The sequence below is a fragment of the Panicum hallii genome, chromosome 5 (assembly GCF_002211085.1).
Source record: "Panicum hallii strain FIL2 chromosome 5, PHallii_v3.1, whole genome shotgun sequence".
In the NCBI taxonomy this organism is placed as follows: Eukaryota; Viridiplantae; Streptophyta; class Magnoliopsida; order Poales; family Poaceae; genus Panicum; species Panicum hallii.
The window spans coordinates 53,078,880-53,100,713 of NC_038046.1; the positions used below are offsets into that span (position 1 = coordinate 53,078,880).

A 21,834-nucleotide genomic window follows, 5' to 3' on the forward strand; every position below is an offset into this window, starting at 1 on the left:
TATAGGTTTGTGGTTGTCCTATTATTTCGTCGAATGACTCACAAACACTGGCAGATTTTGCGACTGACATCTCTCGAAGTTACTCGTATTTGCTTGTGATGGGGTAAATGTTTGTGCGTGTATATAAGTATTTGGATCTCCACTGTTCTTTTAATATGCATAAAAATATTAGTCGAAATTCTACATTTACGAAATATGATCGAAGGGAGTACTAACCTTGGCGATCCAGCGATCCTGCGGCTGTTGCGACGCGCAACTCGGGATGACGACATCGAAGAGTCATACTCTCAGAAGGAAGGCGTCGGGCACTTCATTTTCTTTTTCCATAAAACCCCTGGCCTCTGAGAGAAATTGCGCAAACCAAACAAACACCCTCCAGCTCCTTCCTTGCCCCCAGTCGAATCGAAGGCTCCCGAGACCTAGCACGATGTCCGCCATGGAGACCGACATCAACGCGCCGCCGCCGCCCGCCCCCGCCCCCGCCGGCGAGGGCTCCTCCGCGGCCGGCCCGTCCTCATCCTCCTCCCGCAAGCCCAACAAGCGCTTCGAGATCAAGAAGTGGAACGCCGTCGCGCTCTGGGCATGGGGTTTGCACGCGCGCTCCTCCTTCCACCCTGGATTTCCTTCCTGTAGATTGGAATTTAGATCCAATCTGATCTGCTGTTTGTCGCCTCTACTCCCCTGCAGATATCGTCGTCGATAACTGCGCCATCTGCCGCAACCACATCATGGATCTATGTAAGTTCTGGGGTCCTTCGGCACCGTGTTAGTCAGGGTTAGGGGTCTATGGGTTTGAGCTTCTTCGTTCATTGGGTGCAGGCATCGAGTGCCAGGCAAACCAGGCCAGCGCCACCAGCGAGGAGTGCACTGTCGCTTGGGGTACGAATCCGATCTCCTATACCCCTTCGTTTTATTTGCTTATGTTTTTTTCCACTTAATATAGAAATACAAACAGAAAAGGGAGTATAGAACACTGTTCGCCTACACGGCCGTTTCGCCTGTGCAAACGCCACGCAATAGCTAGCTGTGTCCGTTTAATTAATGACCGTTTAACCCGTTTAAATAGATTACCGTTACCGTTTAGGCTTACACTGGCATAGAGGATTGGCTCATTACATTAATATAAGACATGGATATAGCCATAGTGTCTTATCCTTACCCCTCGTCATGTGGAAGAATTAGCAATGAATTGTAGGTTACACATAGTACTACTTGCATGTCTCATTGTGCTAAGTTTTGGGATCTCAGTTTTGTGTGCCAATTTATGTAGCTGACAACTATGATTACGGTATTGCTCTAGCTGATGAGTAATCTCATTGGACAAAATGGTTTCAACTCCTTTTAACTGCAGATGTTTAATGCTCTTTCCAACAAGTCTACTATGTGAACTCGGTTACTTTAATTTGGTTCATAGTGCAATTCAATAAATTAGTTCCATAGTCATACTGAAGCAATGCCAGTAATTTGACAAATCTCAAAATTGCATCCCCAATTGCCTCTTTAGAAATGTAAAGCTCATATTACTTGAAATGCTGCAAATGTAGGACACTAGGAAAAAAATAATTTAGCAGTGAACTCTCATTTAATTACAATCTTAGATAAGTGGCTGATGTGTTGCTTAACCTCATTAGGCTTTTTTTAGTATTCCTGATCAGGCTTTTATCAGTAAATTACTGCTGCTTAATGTAACATGCTCAGCTTACTTGAAACGCTGCGAATGTTTGGACACTAGGCAGCATGTGTATCTCTTAAATTGCTAGATACCTGACATAGTGGTAAAGTATTATGGCATATCAGTTGAAATTTTGATTTAGTTGGGAACTTTCAAATTGAAGTATAATCTTGGTAAAGTATTATGGCATATCAACAATTTCTTGCAACACACATGGCCTAATTAAACATGCACACTCGGATCTGTCAATCTTTGCATGCATGTACTGCGCTCCTTTCTGAACTAAGGCCGTTGCAAGCCCATCACAATATCCGCGCCAGAATGTTTGTGCTTTGCTCTTGTAGCCTCTGCTCATATGTTTGAATGTTCCGCTTGAGCTCCTGTTCAGTGAACTTTTCTCTGTATAGTGTTGATGTTAGAAACTTGTCTCACCCATATCCACAGTTGGACATGAAGAGAATTGATGCTGGTTCAAAAAATAAAAGTGGAAAGCTTGTATAAAGCTTTTGTATTTTTGTCTGGACAAATGAATTATTGGAACATTCGACATGGTTCCTACTTATTAATGTCAAGTGAAGTTTTTTACTCATGTTTTTGCATTATGTGATATTGTGATGATGATATTTGGCTTAGTTGATTATTCAGCTTCATTAGGTCTAATAAGGTATATTTTCCATGCTGCAGGTGTCTGTAATCATGCTTTTCACTTCCACTGCATCAGCAGGTGGCTTAAGACTCGCCAAGTGTGCCCATTAGGTAGCCGCAGCTCCTCCTGTGTATGATTTGATCTTGTAGTTCATTCTTCTGATCATCGCATACTGACAAACCACACTATCTTGCAGACAACAGTGAGTGGGAGTTCCAGAAATATGGCCACTAGGGCCTGGGTCACCTGCATGTGCCGTTGGAGCTTGTTTCTGGCCACTGCTGCTGCAATCTAAGTGTTTTTGTCTGCCAAACAGCTCGTTCTTTTGCTGCTTTCAATGCTTGCATCTATCGCCCGTCAATTATCGCTGGTAGTATGTCCATCCTGGGCTTGTATTTGGATGATTCATTGAGGACCATATTATAGTAGTACCTTCTTATCAATGTTATGTGGATCTGCATAATTGAGCTTGAATTGTGCTGTGGTATCATTTCTAAAGTCTGGTGCTTTTACATGCTTCTGCCTCTTCCTTAAAATTCGTGTATACATTACCTTGACTTGAAGTAAGTGGGTCGGCTAATTTTCGGCTGATTGTGTTCGTTTTAGGGACGATACCAGATTCCGGTGGAATGGTAGCTATCGAATGCCGCCTAGATGTGCTAGGATCTCCAATACTCAACTTTTGAATTTTAACAATCTATTAGTTGAATTATATATATGTTTTGTATGAAGCTTGTATATCTATATATCCGTATCTCATAATTTTTAATACAGATGATATAATGTAAGAGATTGATGGTCACATTCAACTTATGTAAATAAAGCATACCAATAGGCATTCCATAGAGCTTTTTAATGGTGAAAGCAAACTTCTAAAGACTTCTCTTGATACGCCTTGTGAAGAAGAAAATGGAGGGAGTAAAGATGGAAAGGTGTAGAGTTGAGGTCGAGCGTCGGGGCTATTCTGTGCACCGTCATACTGCACCTAAAGGGACGCATCTGATTCGGCCCAGACTTTCCACGCTTCAGCCATCAAAATTTATAAGGAACACATGCAATTTATTCATGCGAAGGCATGATTTACATTCCGGAGGGGAGCTAGATGGACACTAATGCTTCATCTAGCTCCAGAATGACCAATTGACCATGGAAACCGGGAGCAGTGGGCACGTCGCCTACCAGGCTACCAGCCACACTTCATATCTTAGAGCTCCCACTGTGCACCATGATCACAGCAACCTATAGGCATGCGTATGTATTATCCACTTATGCAAGGACAGGGCTCAGGCCAGATGATGGTTGTAGGCTCGCTGCGTATCTCCTCGCCCACAAATCATAATGGATAATCTCCTCAAGCGATGGGCTTGTTACAAGCTCGTTCCTATGGGCGTCACATGTAAGCTCCACCACCTTGAAGATGTCCAGGTAGCTAATCCTGCAAATCATGCGAAACAGGGGAAATGAATTAGTTGTATGCATATGTAAACCGATGATAGCAAACATGCGTTCTTGAAGCGCTGAATGCGGCAACAGAATTTCTCCTATTTGAACTAATTTCGTAAAACTAAAGCCATGTACTTTAAATCATGATCAAGTACTCTTTTTATTAAATTCTAGAGCATGACCACCTAATAGAGTATGTGTGTAAATCAATATATTTTCAATTTTCACACAGAGAAACCCATCTCTATGACCGATATATCTCAATGCCAAGCCATCATAAATGGCTATAGGTTGGCAATAGAAACAGCAGGCAGCCCATTGTTACAATAGTTTAGATAAAGATTCTATAGAGTTATTCTAATCCATAATGTAGGCTCAAAAGGTGCTTGAGAATAATAGCTTTAAGGACATACATTCTCCTTCCAACTCACATTTTTTAAAGTAAAGTGCAGCAGATGTCTGGACTTTGTTTGGCCCAAAGTTTTTTTTTCAATTGCAGCAATCAACATAACATATCTCGCCTTATAAGTTGCAGAATATTTCACAAACCAAATCCAAAGATGGCAATAAACATGCAACACTTCATCTAGAAGAAAGCAGACAAAACTTGACAATATGCAGAAAGAATCATACTTTTCAGCAATGAACAACTCCACAGCCTTCTCATTAGCAGCGCTCAGGACACCTGTCATGGTGCCCCCAGCCCGTCCAGCTGCATAGGCGAGGTCCATTGAAGGGTATTTTACATTGTCAGGAGCTTTGAATGTCAGTGAACCCAACCTGCATTAGCCAATTGGAAATTAAATCTTGAATGCTCAAAAATTGTTAACATGGCCTGCTTACAATTTAACTGATTGTTTGTAGTTCCCTTAATTTCTTAACCTTTTGTCGTTTCAACATCCTTAAAGAAGCATATTGTTGTTTCGCAACCTAACCATGGTTACTACTTGGTTATTAGTAGTAACCAGATATAGGTTAGCCAACCAGTTCAAATCATATGATCAATTGAAATTATTGCAGTAAGTTTAAGTCAACGTCCAAGCTTGATGAGCATATTTATTTTCTGTGGCTGTCATAATATTTGCTCGTTAAAACCCAACTTAGATCCATTCTTAACTCATACAAAGCCAAGCTTCTCGCCTGGACCGCTTAGAGCATTGAACTCCAGGAATAGTTGAAACTCCTGTCCCAACCCGGGTTCGAAGCAAGGCACCTTCCTAGAATAATGCCCAGGAGGAGTCTTAACTCACACAAATGCACACACCAACAGCAGACTCGGGTTCCGCTGACCCATACACATCTATCAAGTTTAATCAAGAAAAATAGGACTCAAAGTTCTTGGAGGTCATTTCCAAATAAAAGCATAAGCTGTATTGCAAAGAGCAAAGGAGTTGTGAAGATGTCATACTTGCAAAGATCCAGACGGGGCCAGGTGACCTCAGAGCAATAGATTCTATCTGGCCAAGATAAGGTGTACAAGATTGGTAATCGCATATCTGGCCATCCCAGTTGAGCTAGGACAGACGAGTCCTGCAAAAATAGAACTTCATGAATGCTAAAAAAGCAATTTTAAGCCATGTGTAAAGCCATTACTGAAACAATTTTGTATGTACCATAAAGACCTGAAACAATCATAAACTTGAGATTATGCTCAGATGCTGGCATGCGAGAATGGCAGGTGGAAATAAAAATCCAAAGAAGGAATAAGCAGGGATATGTTACAGGTGTAAGTACTACATCTGAGCAAAATACCTAAACATTTGCTTTTTTAAGTAAAGCTTATAACGATGCTCACCTGGGTTTCAACCATAGAGTGTATGATAGACTGTGGGTGAATCACAATCTCAATGTCATCGTATTCAGCGCCAAATAAATAATGTGCTTCGATTACTTCTAAGCCCTATAAGAATCAAGTTGTCACTTTAATAGGAGAAAATACAGGTTCAGTAAAATTTCAAAAAAAAAATGATGGAGCTCTAAGACACCTTGTTGAATAAAGTAGCAGAATCTACTGTGATCTTCTTCCCCATATTCCAGTTTGGATGCTTTAATGCGTCAGCGACTTTTACATCTTTCAATTTGTCAACCGGCCAGTCTCTGTCATGATCAATTGATATGAGATGGATTCGTATGTTTCCAGAAGTACATATACACATATGGGAATGGACTTGCCTGAAAGCACCACCTGATGCAGTTAGAATAATGCGACGAAGTGCTCCTTCAGGCAAACCTTGTATACACTGGCACAAGAGAAGCAGCCTCCAATAAGCAAAGGATGTCATAGAAATATAAAATGTAACAACACATTGAGAGAGATAACACCACCATTGCATAACAATTTGTTTAAACATCCAAAACCAGTACATATCTTTCCTAATCTCACACCAAGCATGCATATAGTAATGAAAAATCTAGCTGCAGCAACAAGTAATCATTTTGTGATATACCTGAAATATTGCAGAGTGCTCAGAATCAGCAGGAAGAATTTTCACTTTGTGTTTGTGCGCAAGGGGAAGCACGAAAGGGCCACCTGCAATAAGTGTCTCTTTGTTTGCTAACGCTATGTCTTTACCAGCTTCAATTGCAGCAACCGTTGGCTAAGAGAAGAAAAGTTACGGAGTCAGACAGATTTACTGATAATTTAGCTTGCTATCTTTTATTTGGGTACACTTCACTTATTTACATCTCTACCCAAAACAGAAGAAAGAAAATGTAAGAATTAAAAAAATCAAAACAATATGGAAATACAAAGATAATATTTAGATATTTGACAGTCTGAAAGTAAAAGTAAAACCATCTAGTTATGATTCCTCCACTTCTCCTGATACTGCAGTATAATAAAAATAGGGGGCCATGGAACTTGGTTCTCGAACAAAACAAATATGACAGGTAATATGATAATGACATATAGACCACTACCAATTGAGTTGTTGCATCAAATTTGGGATGCCAAAGATACCTATCTATGTATGGCAACAAAGTAATGCTCCATATTCATATTTTATATGATATTGTGGTAATTTTACCTGTACTCCTTTTTAATACCTTCTAACTGTATAACTATATCAACCCAAAATAGTTCAAATATCTAGACCATTTTTTACTAGACACTTCTTAACTTCAAAAGTTAACTTGCCATGAGGTCAACTAATTTGAGCTTATACCCAATGAAACATTCATGCAACAAAATGACATCAGAGTAGCTTTCTCTTTTCTAAAAAAAAAAAAGTTTCCTATGGCAAAGCTTAGTGCAGATAAAAATTTATTGACCTAAAATATGGATATATTATATGCAAGCACATAAATATCATTTATATGCTAAAAAATTCATGAAATACTTGTGAAGTACTCCCTCCGTTCCAAATTATAGGTCGTTTTAGCTTTTTTAGATACATAATATTTCCTATGTATCTAGACATAGTGTATATTTAGGTGCATAGCAAATGTTTATTTATCTAGAAAAGCCAAAACAACCTATAATTTGGAACGAAGGGAGTATCAAGCAACAGTAGATTCTTGGAATACCCAACATAAAGGAAAGCACAAAGATAAATATGCTAAATAGAAGGGACATTACCTTCAGCCCTGCACACCCTACTATCCCTGTGACAACTGTAACTGCATCTGGGTGTCGAGCGACCTATTATTCAAGGGTTAAATATTTAAGAATTTCCAGACCAAACCTTTAGTTATTCGCAGATATAGGATAACTAGAAATGTCTTACCTCTATGACACCTTGCTCCCCAGGAATAATTTCTGGCTTCTCTTCACAATCAGCTAAGGCTTCTTTTAGCTCATCAACTAATGATTCGTTTCTTACAGCAACCAGTTTTGGTTTGAATGTTTTGACCTATTAAACAGTAAATTACATCCAGAAAACTCAAACAAGTGCATAATTTTGTCTTATAAGTTGAATGCTCAAATGAGCGCAAAATTTTCTCTTTCAAGTTTGATAAAAAGAAAAGGTTAAAAGGGAAGGATCTGCTCCAAAGATCACTGTACCTGATCAGCTAGAAGAGTCACATTGGAGCCAGCAGCAAGAGCAACAACTCGGAACTTATCAGGATTCTCCGCAACAATGTCCAGTGTCTTTCCATTATGCAAAAGATGGAATATTAGTGCTGCAGAATATCACTGTCCCTAGTTATAGCTATCATTAGGTACATGTAAGACATGTTCACTAATTCCAAAATAAAATGTTATTAGCAACACAGGTTCATAAGACTTGAAACCTAAATAAAGCCCACAAGTTACAGAAGGATGAGAAATTTGTTACATTGAACTACTACAAATGGTCTGAAGGGAAAATATTCTAAAGTAACATGCAAAAATACTGATCCTACTGGTTTCAAACAGATGCATGTGCACCAATTCACCAATGTTTGATGTATCAACTACCAACATTATTTGCACAGCTACCAGAACATTGTTATTGACTAACAAATTTCATCCGTAAGTCTTCGGTTAATCGCTTTACCTGTGTTCCTATGGAACCAGTTGATCCAACAATCGAGATAGGCTTCGGGCCATCCCACAACCTCTGGCCAGGCTCAGCAACAGCTCGCCCAGGCCATGCTGGTGGTGGAGCCTGTTGCATAGAACAGCATGTCCTTCTCAGCGAAATTGCTCTTTTGCTCTTCCTTTGAAATGTAAAATCCACTACAATGAGACAGATCAAAGTAAGAGTTTAAGACTACAAAACTGCGCTAGTAACCAAAATTCACACTAGAAATAAGTCTCTACGGCCAAGAAAGACCACTGCAAAACAAGCATGACTGCAATATGGTCAACAAATTTAAACCATGAATTATTGCACAACTTTGACCGATTTATCTTCCAGTTGGACATGCAGCTCGTGTGCTCATTCATGTGAATATCAGTTCCATGTGCACCAGACTAATTAGCCTATCAGAGCGTGTGACGACAGCTTTGCTACCACCTACTGATCATATCAAATCACTAGAAAGTATAAACTGAATTGGAATCTATGGAGAATATATTCTAAGAACATTAGATATTCCAACTGCTGAAGTAGCAAAGGGCAAGTTGAGACCCAGATATTTCAGAATTTAATGCACCCAGGTGACCACGAAAGAAGCGATTCCAGACACACGTAAGAAGCGATTCTCGACCAAGAAAAGGTCGTATAACATTCTGGAAATTTCAGCCTTGGAAGCCATGTTGGAGAAAATTCCGTCTGCTGTCTCAAACTAAAGTAAAGGAGTTATAACTTTTTTCTCAGAACCGAAAAACTCTACCTTTTAGGATGTCAAAATCATAACAGTTAGAATCAAAGTTTGCAACTTTACAATGACTATACCCTCCAAAGCTCGCAGTTCCCATGCACTCTATACGGAGACGGGGCCCAAAATAGCTCCAAAGAAGAAGTCACGAACTATACTAATCCAACCCAATCCTGCAGGCTTACAGTCATCAAACCTTCTGCACCACTATTAGTGTTTTCTAATTGCAGATGACGCATAGACGCCAAGGAGGGAATAGACCATTGAAGTGAACCATGAACAACAGGACGGCAAAAAGACTAGTCTTTGCTGACTGACACTAAAAATTTCTCTATCTACCATTGCAATCCTCTTGGAACCCAAAAATATCTGTTGAGTCAATCGGAATGGATCATGAAAGCATCAAAATGACCGGAAAACACGGGATAGCAAAGGCGAGGGCATCAGGCCGGAAAAGCAAGAAGATAAGCTCATGCACCGATCGGGAAAGAGGAGGCACCGAAAGAGGAAAAGATCCAACCTTTGTGCTGGCCGAAAGTTCCCCTGCTGGAGTCGAGGAAGGAGACGGAGCTGAGCTCCCCCGGGAACGACGCCTTGAGTGCAGCCATCCCGACCGGCTTGTTGGCGAGGCTGCGGTAATGGCCGCGGGGGGAGTGGGGAGAGGAGGAGAGGGAGGGGAGCTGTGGTGCCGTGGTGGTGGCCGTCGCTGAGGTCGTCCGTGGGAGGGAGCGGTGGGAGATTGAGCTGAGTTATATAAACAGGAGGGAGAAATGTGAGGAGATAAGACGAGGTGGGAATCTGAGAGTCCTATGGGTGCCACGGCAACCGGCCGATGCTCGCGCTCTCCCTCTCGCTCTCCATCCGTTTTTGTATTGCTTGCTTTGTGAGCTGTGAATAGTGTGGACAAAATAGTGGGCTGGTGGTAGTGGCTAGTCGCCTAGAGGCCTCTGCCGTCTCGCCACTCATGACTGTGTCACTAGGATAACCGAGTCGTCAAAAAATACTACTTTGGAGTCTTCTACTTTCGTTGTACATATACTGATGGTACATCCCAGTATTTAAATTCTAGTGTGTGGGACGGCAAAAGATCCTTATTGGGTTACTTAGTGTTTATACCATGTTTATAAAATTAATTGTGCTAGTAGATATACGGTCAAACTATTTTTAACCTAATATTTATTTTAAGAACATTTAGATCGGCACATAGAGATACTATGGGCGGACTGCTGCATCAAGTACTTTTCCCAATTCTTATTTTGTTCCGTTTAAAATCAACATAATCTCTAGCATACATCTTCGATCATTCTTTTTTTAGTATTTGCATCGTTGATTTTGAATAATTTATATGACGCATCAAAACGGGGACATAGATTGTATAGACTTTCTTATACATGAGAGAAAAAAAGTTTCCCTTAAGGATACAAAGTGTCGTTTCTATCCCAACTTTAGGCATCGTGTGGCTTTTTGTGATATTATTGACAACCTAAACCGCCTCACTATTAACTAGATCCCTTTGTCCCTCTTAAAAAAACTAGATCCCTTTATCTCCTTTAACTACTATACGTTACTATTCACAACTTTCAACACTATACTAATTTGCCATAACTTGATGCCCTAAACACATAATCTCTCTTTGGCCATCACCAGGCATTCATGAAACAACAATCTAACGAGTCTAGGTACCTAGTTTCTAATTGTTGTTATACTAATATATGACTAATTAACCAGTAAAATCGATGGCATCACCACCCTACTCTATTAGCATCATGTGTTTTTAGAGAGTATCACCGACTTTGTTCAATACTTCTTTTTTTCCTCGAGAATATGCAATGCATGTATTTCATTAAGTGAAGGGGCATAAACAATTAAACACTTGAGCAAACAATTGATATCTAGATAAGAACCATCAAAAGCACGAAAAAGGAAAAGGATTTACACTAAGAAACTAAACAACCTTGTGATATAAATAAATCTCATGACACGAAATGTTTAATGCCAGGATGGTCTCCACAAGATAAAGGTGAAGATGTTGCAAGGATGCGAGATCTTACAATACTATGTATGGTAGTGGGAAACCTTAAACCAAAGGTAACAGATAAGGATACAGTAGACATACCACGACACAATGACCCATCAAGTTAGTTGAAGAATGAAGAATGCCCCTAAAGGCCAATCAGGGGTTATCATGACCCTCAGGATCACCGCCAACTATACTATAGAACCATTCTGACAATGAATATTAGATCCTACACTGGTGTCTCAAAAGTCCAAACTAACCATCCACTTCCTAATTGGTACACACATGCTGGTGATGTGGGTGTCCGAGAAGTAAGTCTAGGGATCAATCACCAATTAAGGTGAAGCAACAACGACAATATCGCAAGGCAAAGACCAGCAATGACTCATTTTCACGCATGATCCTATCTTCCACAATGAAGATAACATGACATGTTCCAACATATTATGGAGACATGGTCTAGCAAAAGAATGATAGAAATAGATGTCAACAAATCTAAGGCATAGAGAAATACTACTAGAGAAAAAAGTGTACATAACCCCACAACCTATTGCAGCTGGATTACTTCACCCCCCCCCCCCAAACTATAAAACTGGATATTTAACATACTTAACTTTGCGAAATCAGACACTTAGCCCCCTTTCCTGGTTTTGCCGAGTGATTTTGTATACGTGGCGTGCTGAGCTGGATAGAAATACTGAGGTGGACCATCTGACAAGTGGAGCCTGCTAATGTTAGGATACTCTAGCCGCTAATGCTCTCGGCTATCGAGCTAGACATGCTAGGTCTGCTAGATCTAGCCATGGATGTTGGTAACAAATCAAAGAGATAGTAAGACTTGGGTAACAATGATAGGTGGGTTGCCTTGGGATTGTGTACCATGAATTGTGGTGGCAACCAACAAGGAAGTATGGCTAAACAAGAGCATGGTAGAGGGGTGTGGATACAAGTGGCATAAATTAAATTACTTGAAGGAATAGCCTAGCAATGAATAGGGTGTTGGAGCAATGGCAACCTAGGAGGGTGGTTGACACTGACAATGGAAGGTACATGGTGAAGGGGATTGATGTGGATGTGAAGAGTATTGCAAAGAGGCATGGAAGAGGCTCCTTAGTTGGATTGTCGGCTTAAGAGGCAATGGAGAAATTCTAGGTGGGTCATACCCTATATTTCCACAAGGGACCATATGCCTAATGATAGTAACAAGTATGTATATATTTAAGGTTATCCGCAACTTTTTTTATTTGCATGGTGTATGGCTGTATGAGTGAATTTTAGGATGTGGTATCAATAATAATTTTGTGACAGTAGGAATACCCATTCTTAAATACAAGATGCTTTTAAATTTATTTGGGTATTTTGGTTTTATTTGGTAAAATTTTAAAACTTTATATACAAACAACTTTTAAAATTTTAGTATACAAATATAAAACTGAGATACATAGGCATTTCCGTAACTGCAAGTTTATTAAATTCATAAATATACTTTAATAGAAAACAATGCTCTTGAAGACCATTACAAGGAAAAAAGTACCTGTCCCATGAAGGATGCAAAAATAGAACTTATGAAAAACACTAATGGTGAAGAAAAACGACATATGTAATTATTAGGGAAGAGTGTTGCATTTAGAATTTAAAGGAAAGAACTCAATTAACTTGATGCTTTGAGGAAAGAGTGTCTCTAATTAATTGTATATGTATAGAAGTTTAAAGACTAAGTGGATCTTAAATTGGTTTGAAAGCTATGATTATACTCCCTCGGTTCTGAAATATAAGGCATTTTGATTTTTCCTAAGTCAAATTATTTTAAGTTTGACTAAATTTATAGAAAAGAGTAATAGTATTTTGAATGTCAAATGAGAATAATTAGATCCATTATGAAATATATTTTATATTTATTGATGAGTTAGATGTTAATAGTCCTCTCTATAAATTTGGTCGAATTTAGACTACGTCAACTTAGTACAAACTAAAATATTTTATATTTTAGAATGGATGGAGTAGTTTTTAGCATAAACTTTGAATCTTAGGATTGCATTTCTTGTGGTATGAGAGAGGGTAATGTTTTTTTAATGCGGCACAGTACTAACACTATGATAGTATAAAATGGGACAGCACTAGACACATGGTTTTTCGGTTTAACATCCATGCCGCCGCCTTTGGTCGGCAGGCGAAAGGCGTGGTCGGCCGCGCTGGGCCAGAGGGACCGACCGGCTACCTAACAGGTGGCCGATCCGGGGGCTCATGCATGTTCCTGCCGCCACTCTGCTTCTCGGGCTCCATGCATCCGTGGACACGTGTGCGCCTGCAGCCTGCGTGCCGGTCGCCGTTTAGTAGTGGAGTGCTCCCAGCGTGATCAGATATTCAGATTAGAGGGTTGATTAGGGAGAGATTGTTGGGTGGTGGATCCACTGCGCGCAGCAACCGAAAGCGACGGGGATGCCGGATACGTTATTACGCTAGGTCCTTTTGACTCGCTTCAACGCGATAGATATAGATGGAGAGCTCGCACGGCGATAACTCTTTGCATTCTAGTCCTTTCTCTGAAGAAATTTTATGTTTGGACCCCTAGATGAAGTATATCCAGGTTTGGACCCCGGGGTGGCGCCCACGTAACATGTATCGGCGCCGTGACTCATAGCGCTGAGGTGTTTGCCTTGATTCTACCGTGGCGCTTACGTGGAGGAGCTCGGCTCTCGGCGCCGTAAACCGTGCCGCCGAGCTCCCTATCAAGAAGCGCAACCCTTTCTCCTGCCCAAGGCTCCTTCCATTTGTTCTTCTCGGGTCCTTTTTTTCTCTTCCCCCAACTCGCCCAACCTCACCAATCGATATATTGAATCTTGGAAATCTTGATTTAATCCATAGATCTTCATGAGCAAGGTAACCTCTCTCCCTTCCTCAACTTTTATGCATTAATTTGGTCTATATTTCATGTATTATTGAACCGTAGGTACATCATTACTTAGGGTTTAGTAATTCATATTTATAATGCTACCGTAGAATGCCAAGGCGTGGTAAATCTAATAAACCAATGGTGATGACGGGAACAACCTTCACCCATTTGCCGTTGCCCAGTGGTCTTTCTGTGCCGATGTGCTACTATGGTGATCCTTGCAAGCTAGCCAAGTCTGATGAAGAGAAAACGTATAATCAGAGGCATTGGATGTGTGATAATTATGCATCCAACCCTACACCTCGTCAGATCCGTATAGGTTTGATGGTAAGAATTTTATTTTTTGTTTAACTTTTTCCGTCATATTCTCTTATTCTTGCAAAGACCCACGAGGGTGTGAATGCCCATTAGACGGTGAATGGACATGAGGTGTGCGATCAATTGATAATTTTCACACAAGTAAATCCAAACGTTAAAACTCATTCTTCATGACGGTCTTGATATACTTCTCCCAATCACCCTCACATGCAACTGGGACCAGCCACCTAAAAATTCAGCCCAATTTACCATAGTGAAGTACCCCTTAAACTGATATGGCATCCTCATTTGAATTGCATTGAAGCTCATCGCAATTCAATAAACAACGGCCGATCATCGAATATCAGAGGGACCCTGTACATTCCATCAAAACTGACGTTCCCAAACTCATCTTCCTCGACACTTTAGTGACTACATTGTCTGTCTAGTTGGTATGCAGAACACGAAAGTTATAACAGTACAATATAAAAAAATAACCCATAACATTGACTAACTACCTACATTTGTTAACTAACTAAATTACCTAACTATGTATCTAACTACATAACAATCTAAATTTTCTAACTCCAGTTGCTAACTATATATCTAACTAAATCCTCCGAACTACAGTTAACTATCTAAATGAATTTGCTAACTATATTACGTAACTAAAGTACTTAAACTAAATAACCAAATTGCCTAGCAACATTTGCTAACTAACTAAATTACCTATCTATAATAATCTAAATTTTCTAACTAACTTATCTGACTACTACGGCGGATAACTATATATCTAACTAAATTTGCTACCTATCCAAATGAATTTGCTAACTAAACTATATAAACTAAACAACTAAATTAACTAAGCTAATTTAACTAAAAAATACCTCACCTTTCCCTGGTGGTGGACGGCGAGGGGAAGCTGCGGCGAGACGGGAGGCCGGCCTAGGTGGCGGCACGACCTGCGGCGAGACGGGAGGCGGGCCTAGGTGGCGGCACGGCCAGCAGCACCGAGCTGTGCCTCGGGCATGGGCATCGAGCGGTGGCGCGAGCGACCTGCGGTGCGGCCACGGGTGCCAAGCCGAGTGGAGGCCTTGGCGCCGAGCCGCGCGACGGGGTGGGGAGGCGAGCGGAGGCCCGGGTGCCGGCGCGGAGCCCGGCCTCGGCGCAGGCGGCGGTGGTGCAGGCGAGTGACGCGTGGGGAGTCGAGCCCCGGCCCCGGCACGGTCGCGAGAGGCGGTGGCGGCATGGGGAGGCGAGCAGAGAACGCGGCGCGGGCGCGGGCACGGGCACGGGAGGCGCAGGCGAGCAAAGAGAGTGCGGAGCGAAGGAACGCAAGAGAGAGAGCCCTGAGCGAGGGAGGAAACGGTGGCGCCTACATGGCAGGGATCTCGGCACCACGGATCTTGGCCAAGAGCTTGGCGTCGATATCTGTGACGCCGAGATCCCTGCCACGTAGGCGCCACCATATCAGCCACGTGCAGCAGGGGATCACACCTCGGCGTCATGAGTCACGGCGCCAAGACGTGTTACGTCGGCGCCATTAATCATGGCGCCGAACCCCTGGGATCAAACCTGAGTTTACTTCGCCTAGGGGTCCAAACGTAAAACTTTTTTAAAAAAGGGTCAAAATGCAAAAAATTAGGTCGCACAGCAGTGTTGATGGCAAAGAGGGAAGGAAAGAGACCGGCTCAGGTGCTGCGTCTGAAGATCATCTGACGGCTAGTAGCTGAAGAGACCAAGTATCTGTATCTTTCTCTCTTTTTCGACAAGGGAAGTCTGTATTTTTATCTGTGTCTGTTTCTGTAACATCTAACAATTCTCTACCATGTCTGACTCTGCTACCTGAAGATGTGCTGGGAGAGGCTCAGGCTTGGAATGTACTCCTTTTTGCATCGTGTAAAACAAGGCCTGATCCAGTCAGTCTGCGTCGGAGTATCCAGCTGTATAAGCTGACAAACAACGTGCTGATCCTCGTCGTCCGCGTGGTTTGATTTCAGCTCAGCTGGCGACCTTTCTCCAGAGTCAAAATGATTCACGTGCGGCGCGAAGCGACTCCGCCCTCCCACGAGTTTGAAAGTCCGAGCCCGGCCTGCTCGGTTCCCGGCACATGTTCAACTCGGGGACAAGTCAGCTCATGTGGTTTGAAGTCTGAACTTCTTGCAGTCTCCCGGCACGGGAGGCCGGAGACTTCCTGTGCCACGAGCTCGGAAAATCCCTGGCCTTGGGTGACCGCCTCTCGTCGTCTTCAGAGTTTTCTGCTTCTGTCTTCTTTTATCCTTTTGGTGACGGCCGATCCCAAGCCCCTGCTGGCTTTTTAATTCTCTTCCTCCTCATGATCATGTGACGTGACCGCCGATCCGGAGCGTCCCTCCTTCACCTGCCACATGTATTTTTTTTTGTGACGGCCGGTATTCAGCGCTGCCCCGCCGCCCCGCGCGCACGAAAATCCGCATGGAAAACAAGACAGCGAAGTGCCGAAGTAGTTGCTCGCCAGTCGCCACTGCTGCAGCAACGCCAAGAGGAAAAGAATGTTTCCATTTTTTTTGCGTGCAGGGTTCGAGAATACGACCGGGGACCAAAACGAGGCCGGCGACATTTTTTTCGAGCCCTGAAAATCATCTTTGGTGTTGCCCCAAGCCCCCAATAAAAATCTGAACTTTTTGTTTCAGACCAAAGCAAAGTCTGAATTTTATTTCAGTGCGTTTTCCAGCCCATGCCTCTGGCCCATCCTTTCGCGATAATAAAATTCAACAGGGCCCAAAACAAGAGCACACTCGAATCCATTTCCTGATCAGACATACAGCCAATTATTATTTTCAGTGTATACACGTAAACTTGATCAGTGGCAGTGGTATATCTACATACAGTTGCAACTTTATACATGAGATGGATAAACTTTCAGATCTACTGTACGCTAAACACAAATAGGTGCAGCAAAAAACCCAAATATACCATTCAGCAATGGAGGTATGCAAGGGCGTCACCAAAATATTCCCTCAAGCGGCTTCCTGCTGCTGCTCTTCACTCCCACCGCTGCTGCTGGCGCTGGCTGTCACGGTACCGCCATCAGCTGCCAACTCTCCACCGGGTGCTCCAGGGGTGCCGTTCCTCTGCTCTGTTGTCGCCACGGCGTGCTCAGATGGTCTCGGAACATCGGTACTCGGGTGACCATCGGCTGGCTGCGACTGCTGCCTTGGAACGGATCTGGGCTGCCGGATGGCGGCTGCGGCCTCTGGCATGATGACGCCCGGGGGCTGTGGGGGAGCCCAGCGGCGCTGGAATTCCACTGCAACCGCGGTGGGGTCATCAATGGCATTGCTGGCGTGGTGATTCGACGAAACCCCTTGGTAGTTGCCCCGCAAACCGAGGTTCTGTCGGTCATTGCTCACCTGGGGCTGGAATCCGTACCCTGGCCTCTGCCCACGCTGTTGGATCACAAAATCTCAAATTTAAGGCAACTACCTTCTACTAAGAATGAAATGTCACATGAGTCAGTGTAGTTTTGCCACCAATTAGTTACGTCACTCTGCTATAGGGACAACAGGTTTTATCTACGTTTGGATAAGCTGATGCATGACACTTAAACACAAATATGAAATTCCTAATTACGTCAGCATGATCCCGGGATTACCTCAGTGTAAGATCCAGAATATGATCCATAAGTGGGTTCTGCAGGCAATGGCATGAATGAATGCCTCCCTGTTCAAGATAAACCATGAGTGAAGATGTAACAAGTGTGACAGACCAAAAACCTTTGTCTGGGAGCTAAAAGAAATATCTTTGGTGGGTTCATGGTGAGATGGTAGCTCAACACAGTTCTTTACCTGGGTCAAAACTGCTGTTTGGTGGTGTTGGATAAATATTAGTTTGCTAAAAATAGAAACATTGCGTGAGATAAGAAAATAACATAAAGTTTGTGAATATTGCTCGAAAGGATTGGTAACTGCAAGTCTTCAAATCGTACCTGAGAAGCTCTCCCTTGATAGTCAATCAGCCCTACACAGAGAAAATAATATCAACATGGTGAGAGCCGTGTTTACACATAGTTATTTAAAGCCTGAAATTTAATAGTTTATTCATATATGGTCCACTACAGGGGATTGATGAGCATAACCAGCTCAAAATTTACAAATGATTCTCCCCAAAATGCTAATATAAGTAATCTATCTCTGCAGTTCAGTATGATGTATCAGTCATTAAGTTTGACACTGACCATTCCATGGTGCAGGCTGAACATGCTCTTCCAATAGGTTGTATTGTGAAAACCGATTCTCCCTGATATGATTTAATAAGGTCTCGTTCAAGGACTTAAACACATCTGCCTGTGACTCAAATGCTTCTGTTAACTTCATAAGTACCTTCCTATCTGTAAAAAAGAGATAAATCATTCAGATAACAAAATTCAAATAACAATGGATATTGTACCATCAAATACGATAAATTATCAAAAACAAATTCTGGAACCTTCAACTTTTGAAGCAAGCACTTCTTGGTTTGTTCTAGCTATATCAGAATAGGCTGATGCAGAAACATTTATGGCTTTCCTAATTTCTTCATAGAGTTTGCAAGTGAGTTCATCCTTTGCATTCTCATCTTCTTCAGCAACGACTGTACGGGTCCAAGATTTTAGACTAGGAATGAACCATTTCTGTGAAAAATTTACATGGAAATAAGTTAACCATCTGAAATAATTTTCTAAATAAGCTAGCACCTTGCATAATCACCAGATGTACCTTGAGGGTTATGGCAGCACTAGCCCCCAAACCAAGAAAAAGACCTGCACCAAGGAGTGTGTTGAGCCAGCTAAATTGTGCCTTCGTATGCGGGGCAATAGTTCCAGCAGTGATAGAGCCAGTAGCAGCTTGTGGTTCTGTATAAGGTTGCAGTGCAACAGATTGGTTGTGGTTGTTTGCTGGAAGAAACAAAGAAAACAAGACAGTTACTAACAGCAGAACTTTTTCAGTCTATGGTATGATTCTCAACAAAAAGTTTGGAGTAAAATGTATGAACTATCATCAACAAAAAAAAAATAATCATAGTTAGGCCTATAGATACATCAAGAGGAAACAAGAGCAATTGCAATTGAGGAAATGAAATAACAGTGAAGTAGCTTCATCAAGCAGAAACAGTTACTGTAAGTTTCACGAGTGTTATTTGTTTGTCAGTTTTCCTGCCAAAGCTTAGAAAACAGGAAGTAAATCTTCAGTGTGCAGGTGAAAAAGAAAATTGTGCAAGATCAAGCTTCTATATGATTTCTAACAAAATCTGATCTGATATTGTGGTATCAACTTTACAACAATAGTATACTGATAACTGGGACTCTTTATAATCAGAAGATCCAAACAATACAGATCACACTGTATCTAGGACAATAAAATACCTTGTTGCGAACCAGCAGATGCAGTTTCAGTTCCATTTGGCTTAGGGTCCTATAAGGCATTAACTTTGTTCAGAAACACTTGATCCTCTTTTCATCCACCGTAAGCAGTAGGGGGTAGCAGGAAAATAAAATCTTACAGGAACCCTACGAAAGGCTTCATCAATTTCCTCATTTGTAAGGCCTTTCTTTTCAAGGAAAGACCGCCTGTGGAATACTGGAGAACCCTTCACCTTCGGATGTGAAAGAAACTTAACAGCATTCTGTATGTAATCCTCCCTCATCGGCTGTGAAGCTTGAATTACCAGATTGTCGAAGGATTCAGTCCCACCAGAACCATCTGCAGAGCCAGAAAAAACAGAATGTACCATTTTGTTTTGAGAGCAGTTGAAGCATAAGGCATAAGCACAGTGAGCCGTTAATAAGAGAACAACACAAACCCTCAGGGCTGCTACTTTTTCCACAGCATTCCATTTGCAGAAAGCTGCTTACAAATTCCAAACAGGAATCAAGTCGTGTCCCACTACCGACATCTTCTGATTTTTGTTTAGGACCAAGATATGCACTGGTTCCAATTTGGTTTGACGCCTTACAATCTGATTTCTCAGCCTTGCAACAACCCGCAGCTGTTAGGCTGCTGTCCACAAAAGGGCATGTCAGGACTACTAGAGAAAATATATATGAGGATCAAGATGAAGATCCAATGGTCCAGATACATAAAGATATATGAGAAGCATTCGAGGGGAGTTATGTTTAGGAAAAGGTGTATTTTCCATCCCTTAAGTATTGCCAAAGTGTTTATCCCTTACATTTCAATCAGTGCAAATAAATCCCTTACTAATTAAACCGGTGCACAAATCATTCCTATGTAGGCTTAACAACTGTTTGGTGCAATCTAGCAATGGTTTAGGACATTTAATCATTTGAAAATCACTGGTTAACCATGTCATAATTGCTAGAGTGAAATAAGCTTCTTCATGCACTTACTAATAAGAAACAAGGATAGATTCTTATTCAGTTTGTACGTTGAGCTGAACAAACTATTATAACAGTCGGTGGGAATAGGTTTTGTTAATTTTCCTGTAAAAAAAATTCTTTCCCCTTTATTGCCACCCAAATCCTTGCTGGCTACCAGAGGACACTAAACCATTGTTAAACCAAGGTGTGTATGATTTGTGCACCGATTTAGTTATTTAAGGGATTGATTTGCACTAATTAAAATGTAAGGGATGAAAATCACACTTTTATAATAGTTAAGGGATGAAAAATGCACTCATGTTTATCACCAAATTACTGCCGTTATGTTTACCTTTTTATTGTTGTGACCTCTAGGGTATATAAGCCCAGGATGTACTGTTTGTCTTCTAAGCTGAACAATGAAAATATTACGGTCTCTTATTATCTGTTCTTACTTTCTTATTCTAGCATAGAACCCTAGTTCATCTACCTTTATCTGCACTTTATCTCTGCAATTTCTTAGTTCTAGCCTACAGTTTCAGTCCTTGGGAATCCATTCTCTGTTGATCCATTCCACGAATTCGATGAATCCCTAGTCTTTTACTCCCTCCAGCCGGCAGCCGCTGTACCCAGCTGTCGGATTCCACCAACGCCACAGGCACCAAACCCTCGCCGCCGTTAATACTCGACGAGATGCCCATAAAATCCGCAACAAGGTGTTACTACTTAATTAATCAGGGAAGAATTGAGAAATCAATCCGGCACTAGAGTCCCCACGGCAAGGAAAGGCCACGGCTTGGCACAAGAATCGCACGGGCTATGAGCTGTTTCCAACAATTGACGCGACGGGAAAAGGATCTGACCTTGCGGCGCGGAGCTTGGAGGCTGCTCCGCCATCGGAGAACCTCACTGCGTGGATGGCGGATGGAGGAACAAAGGCAACTCTCGACTCGAGGGACACACAGTCGGAGGACGACGACGACACCGTGCGTATCAGTCAGGTCGGTCTTGTGTATTCATGACATGTATTTTATCTTTTGTTGCCTATATTTCCCTGCAATTTTTGGATTCATCGCGCCTAAACGAAGCAAAAACTGGATGATTTATTTACTCTTCTCGGAAATAAAAATTAGGATTCACACGTGCTGATGTTGCCTATGCCGTTTTATTGTTGTGCCATCCCCGATCCCTACCAACTTGACTACTAACGCAACATTGGAACATGAACATGCTCTTCAATACAACTTTTTAAATAGCAACATCTATAAAACTACATAGTGAATTA

The 21,834-nt window shown here is 41.8% G+C and overlaps 3 protein-coding genes across 7 annotated transcripts; 1 reads left to right on the top strand and 2 right to left on the bottom strand.

Moving 5' to 3' along the window:
• Nucleotides 1-337: 337 nt before the first annotated feature.
• On the top strand, nucleotides 338-2,816 carry LOC112893014 (RING-box protein 1-like). The gene is made up of 5 exons (XM_025960149.1): nucleotides 338-587; nucleotides 688-738; nucleotides 820-879; nucleotides 2,357-2,428; nucleotides 2,515-2,816. Exons 1-5 carry the CDS (start codon nucleotides 428-430, stop codon nucleotides 2,550-2,552), a joined length of 381 nt encoding a protein of 126 aa, XP_025815934.1. The 5' UTR covers nucleotides 338-427; the 3' UTR covers nucleotides 2,553-2,816.
• Nucleotides 2,817-3,320: 504 nt separating this feature from the next.
• Nucleotides 3,321-9,793, bottom strand: LOC112893013 (1-deoxy-D-xylulose 5-phosphate reductoisomerase, chloroplastic). Its single transcript, XM_025960148.1, has 12 exons — nucleotides 9,526-9,793; nucleotides 8,240-8,421; nucleotides 7,765-7,851; nucleotides 7,487-7,612; nucleotides 7,339-7,401; nucleotides 6,209-6,358; nucleotides 5,934-6,001; nucleotides 5,747-5,858; nucleotides 5,557-5,661; nucleotides 5,170-5,291; nucleotides 4,395-4,541; nucleotides 3,321-3,753 (listed from the first exon to the last, which is right to left on the bottom strand). The coding sequence occupies exons 1-12, from the start codon at nucleotides 9,611-9,613 to the stop codon at nucleotides 3,585-3,587; spliced, it is 1,419 nt and encodes a 472-aa protein (XP_025815933.1). The 5' UTR covers nucleotides 9,614-9,793; the 3' UTR covers nucleotides 3,321-3,584.
• A 7,192-nt stretch (nucleotides 9,794-16,985) lies between these two features.
• Nucleotides 16,986-21,570, bottom strand: LOC112895649 (peroxisomal membrane protein PEX14-like). 5 transcript variants are annotated; one of them, XM_025963626.1, is made up of 11 exons: nucleotides 21,413-21,561; nucleotides 20,033-20,226; nucleotides 19,733-19,932; nucleotides 19,596-19,644; nucleotides 18,949-19,127; nucleotides 18,680-18,863; nucleotides 18,429-18,581; nucleotides 18,180-18,211; nucleotides 18,040-18,085; nucleotides 17,847-17,914; nucleotides 16,986-17,640 (listed from the first exon to the last, which is right to left on the bottom strand). In XM_025963626.1, the coding sequence occupies exons 2-11, from the start codon at nucleotides 20,064-20,066 to the stop codon at nucleotides 17,212-17,214; spliced, it is 1,374 nt and encodes a 457-aa protein (XP_025819411.1). In that variant the 5' UTR covers nucleotides 20,067-20,226; nucleotides 21,413-21,561; the 3' UTR covers nucleotides 16,986-17,211. The 5 variants fall into 5 exon arrangements, with proteins under 5 accessions (XP_025819411.1, XP_025819412.1, XP_025819414.1 ...); XM_025963627.1 differs by having other exon boundaries at nucleotides 20,033-20,229; nucleotides 21,413-21,548; XM_025963629.1 differs by lacking the exon at nucleotides 20,033-20,226 and having other exon boundaries at nucleotides 18,949-19,085; nucleotides 21,413-21,570.
• Nucleotides 21,571-21,834: the final 264 nt, after the last annotated feature.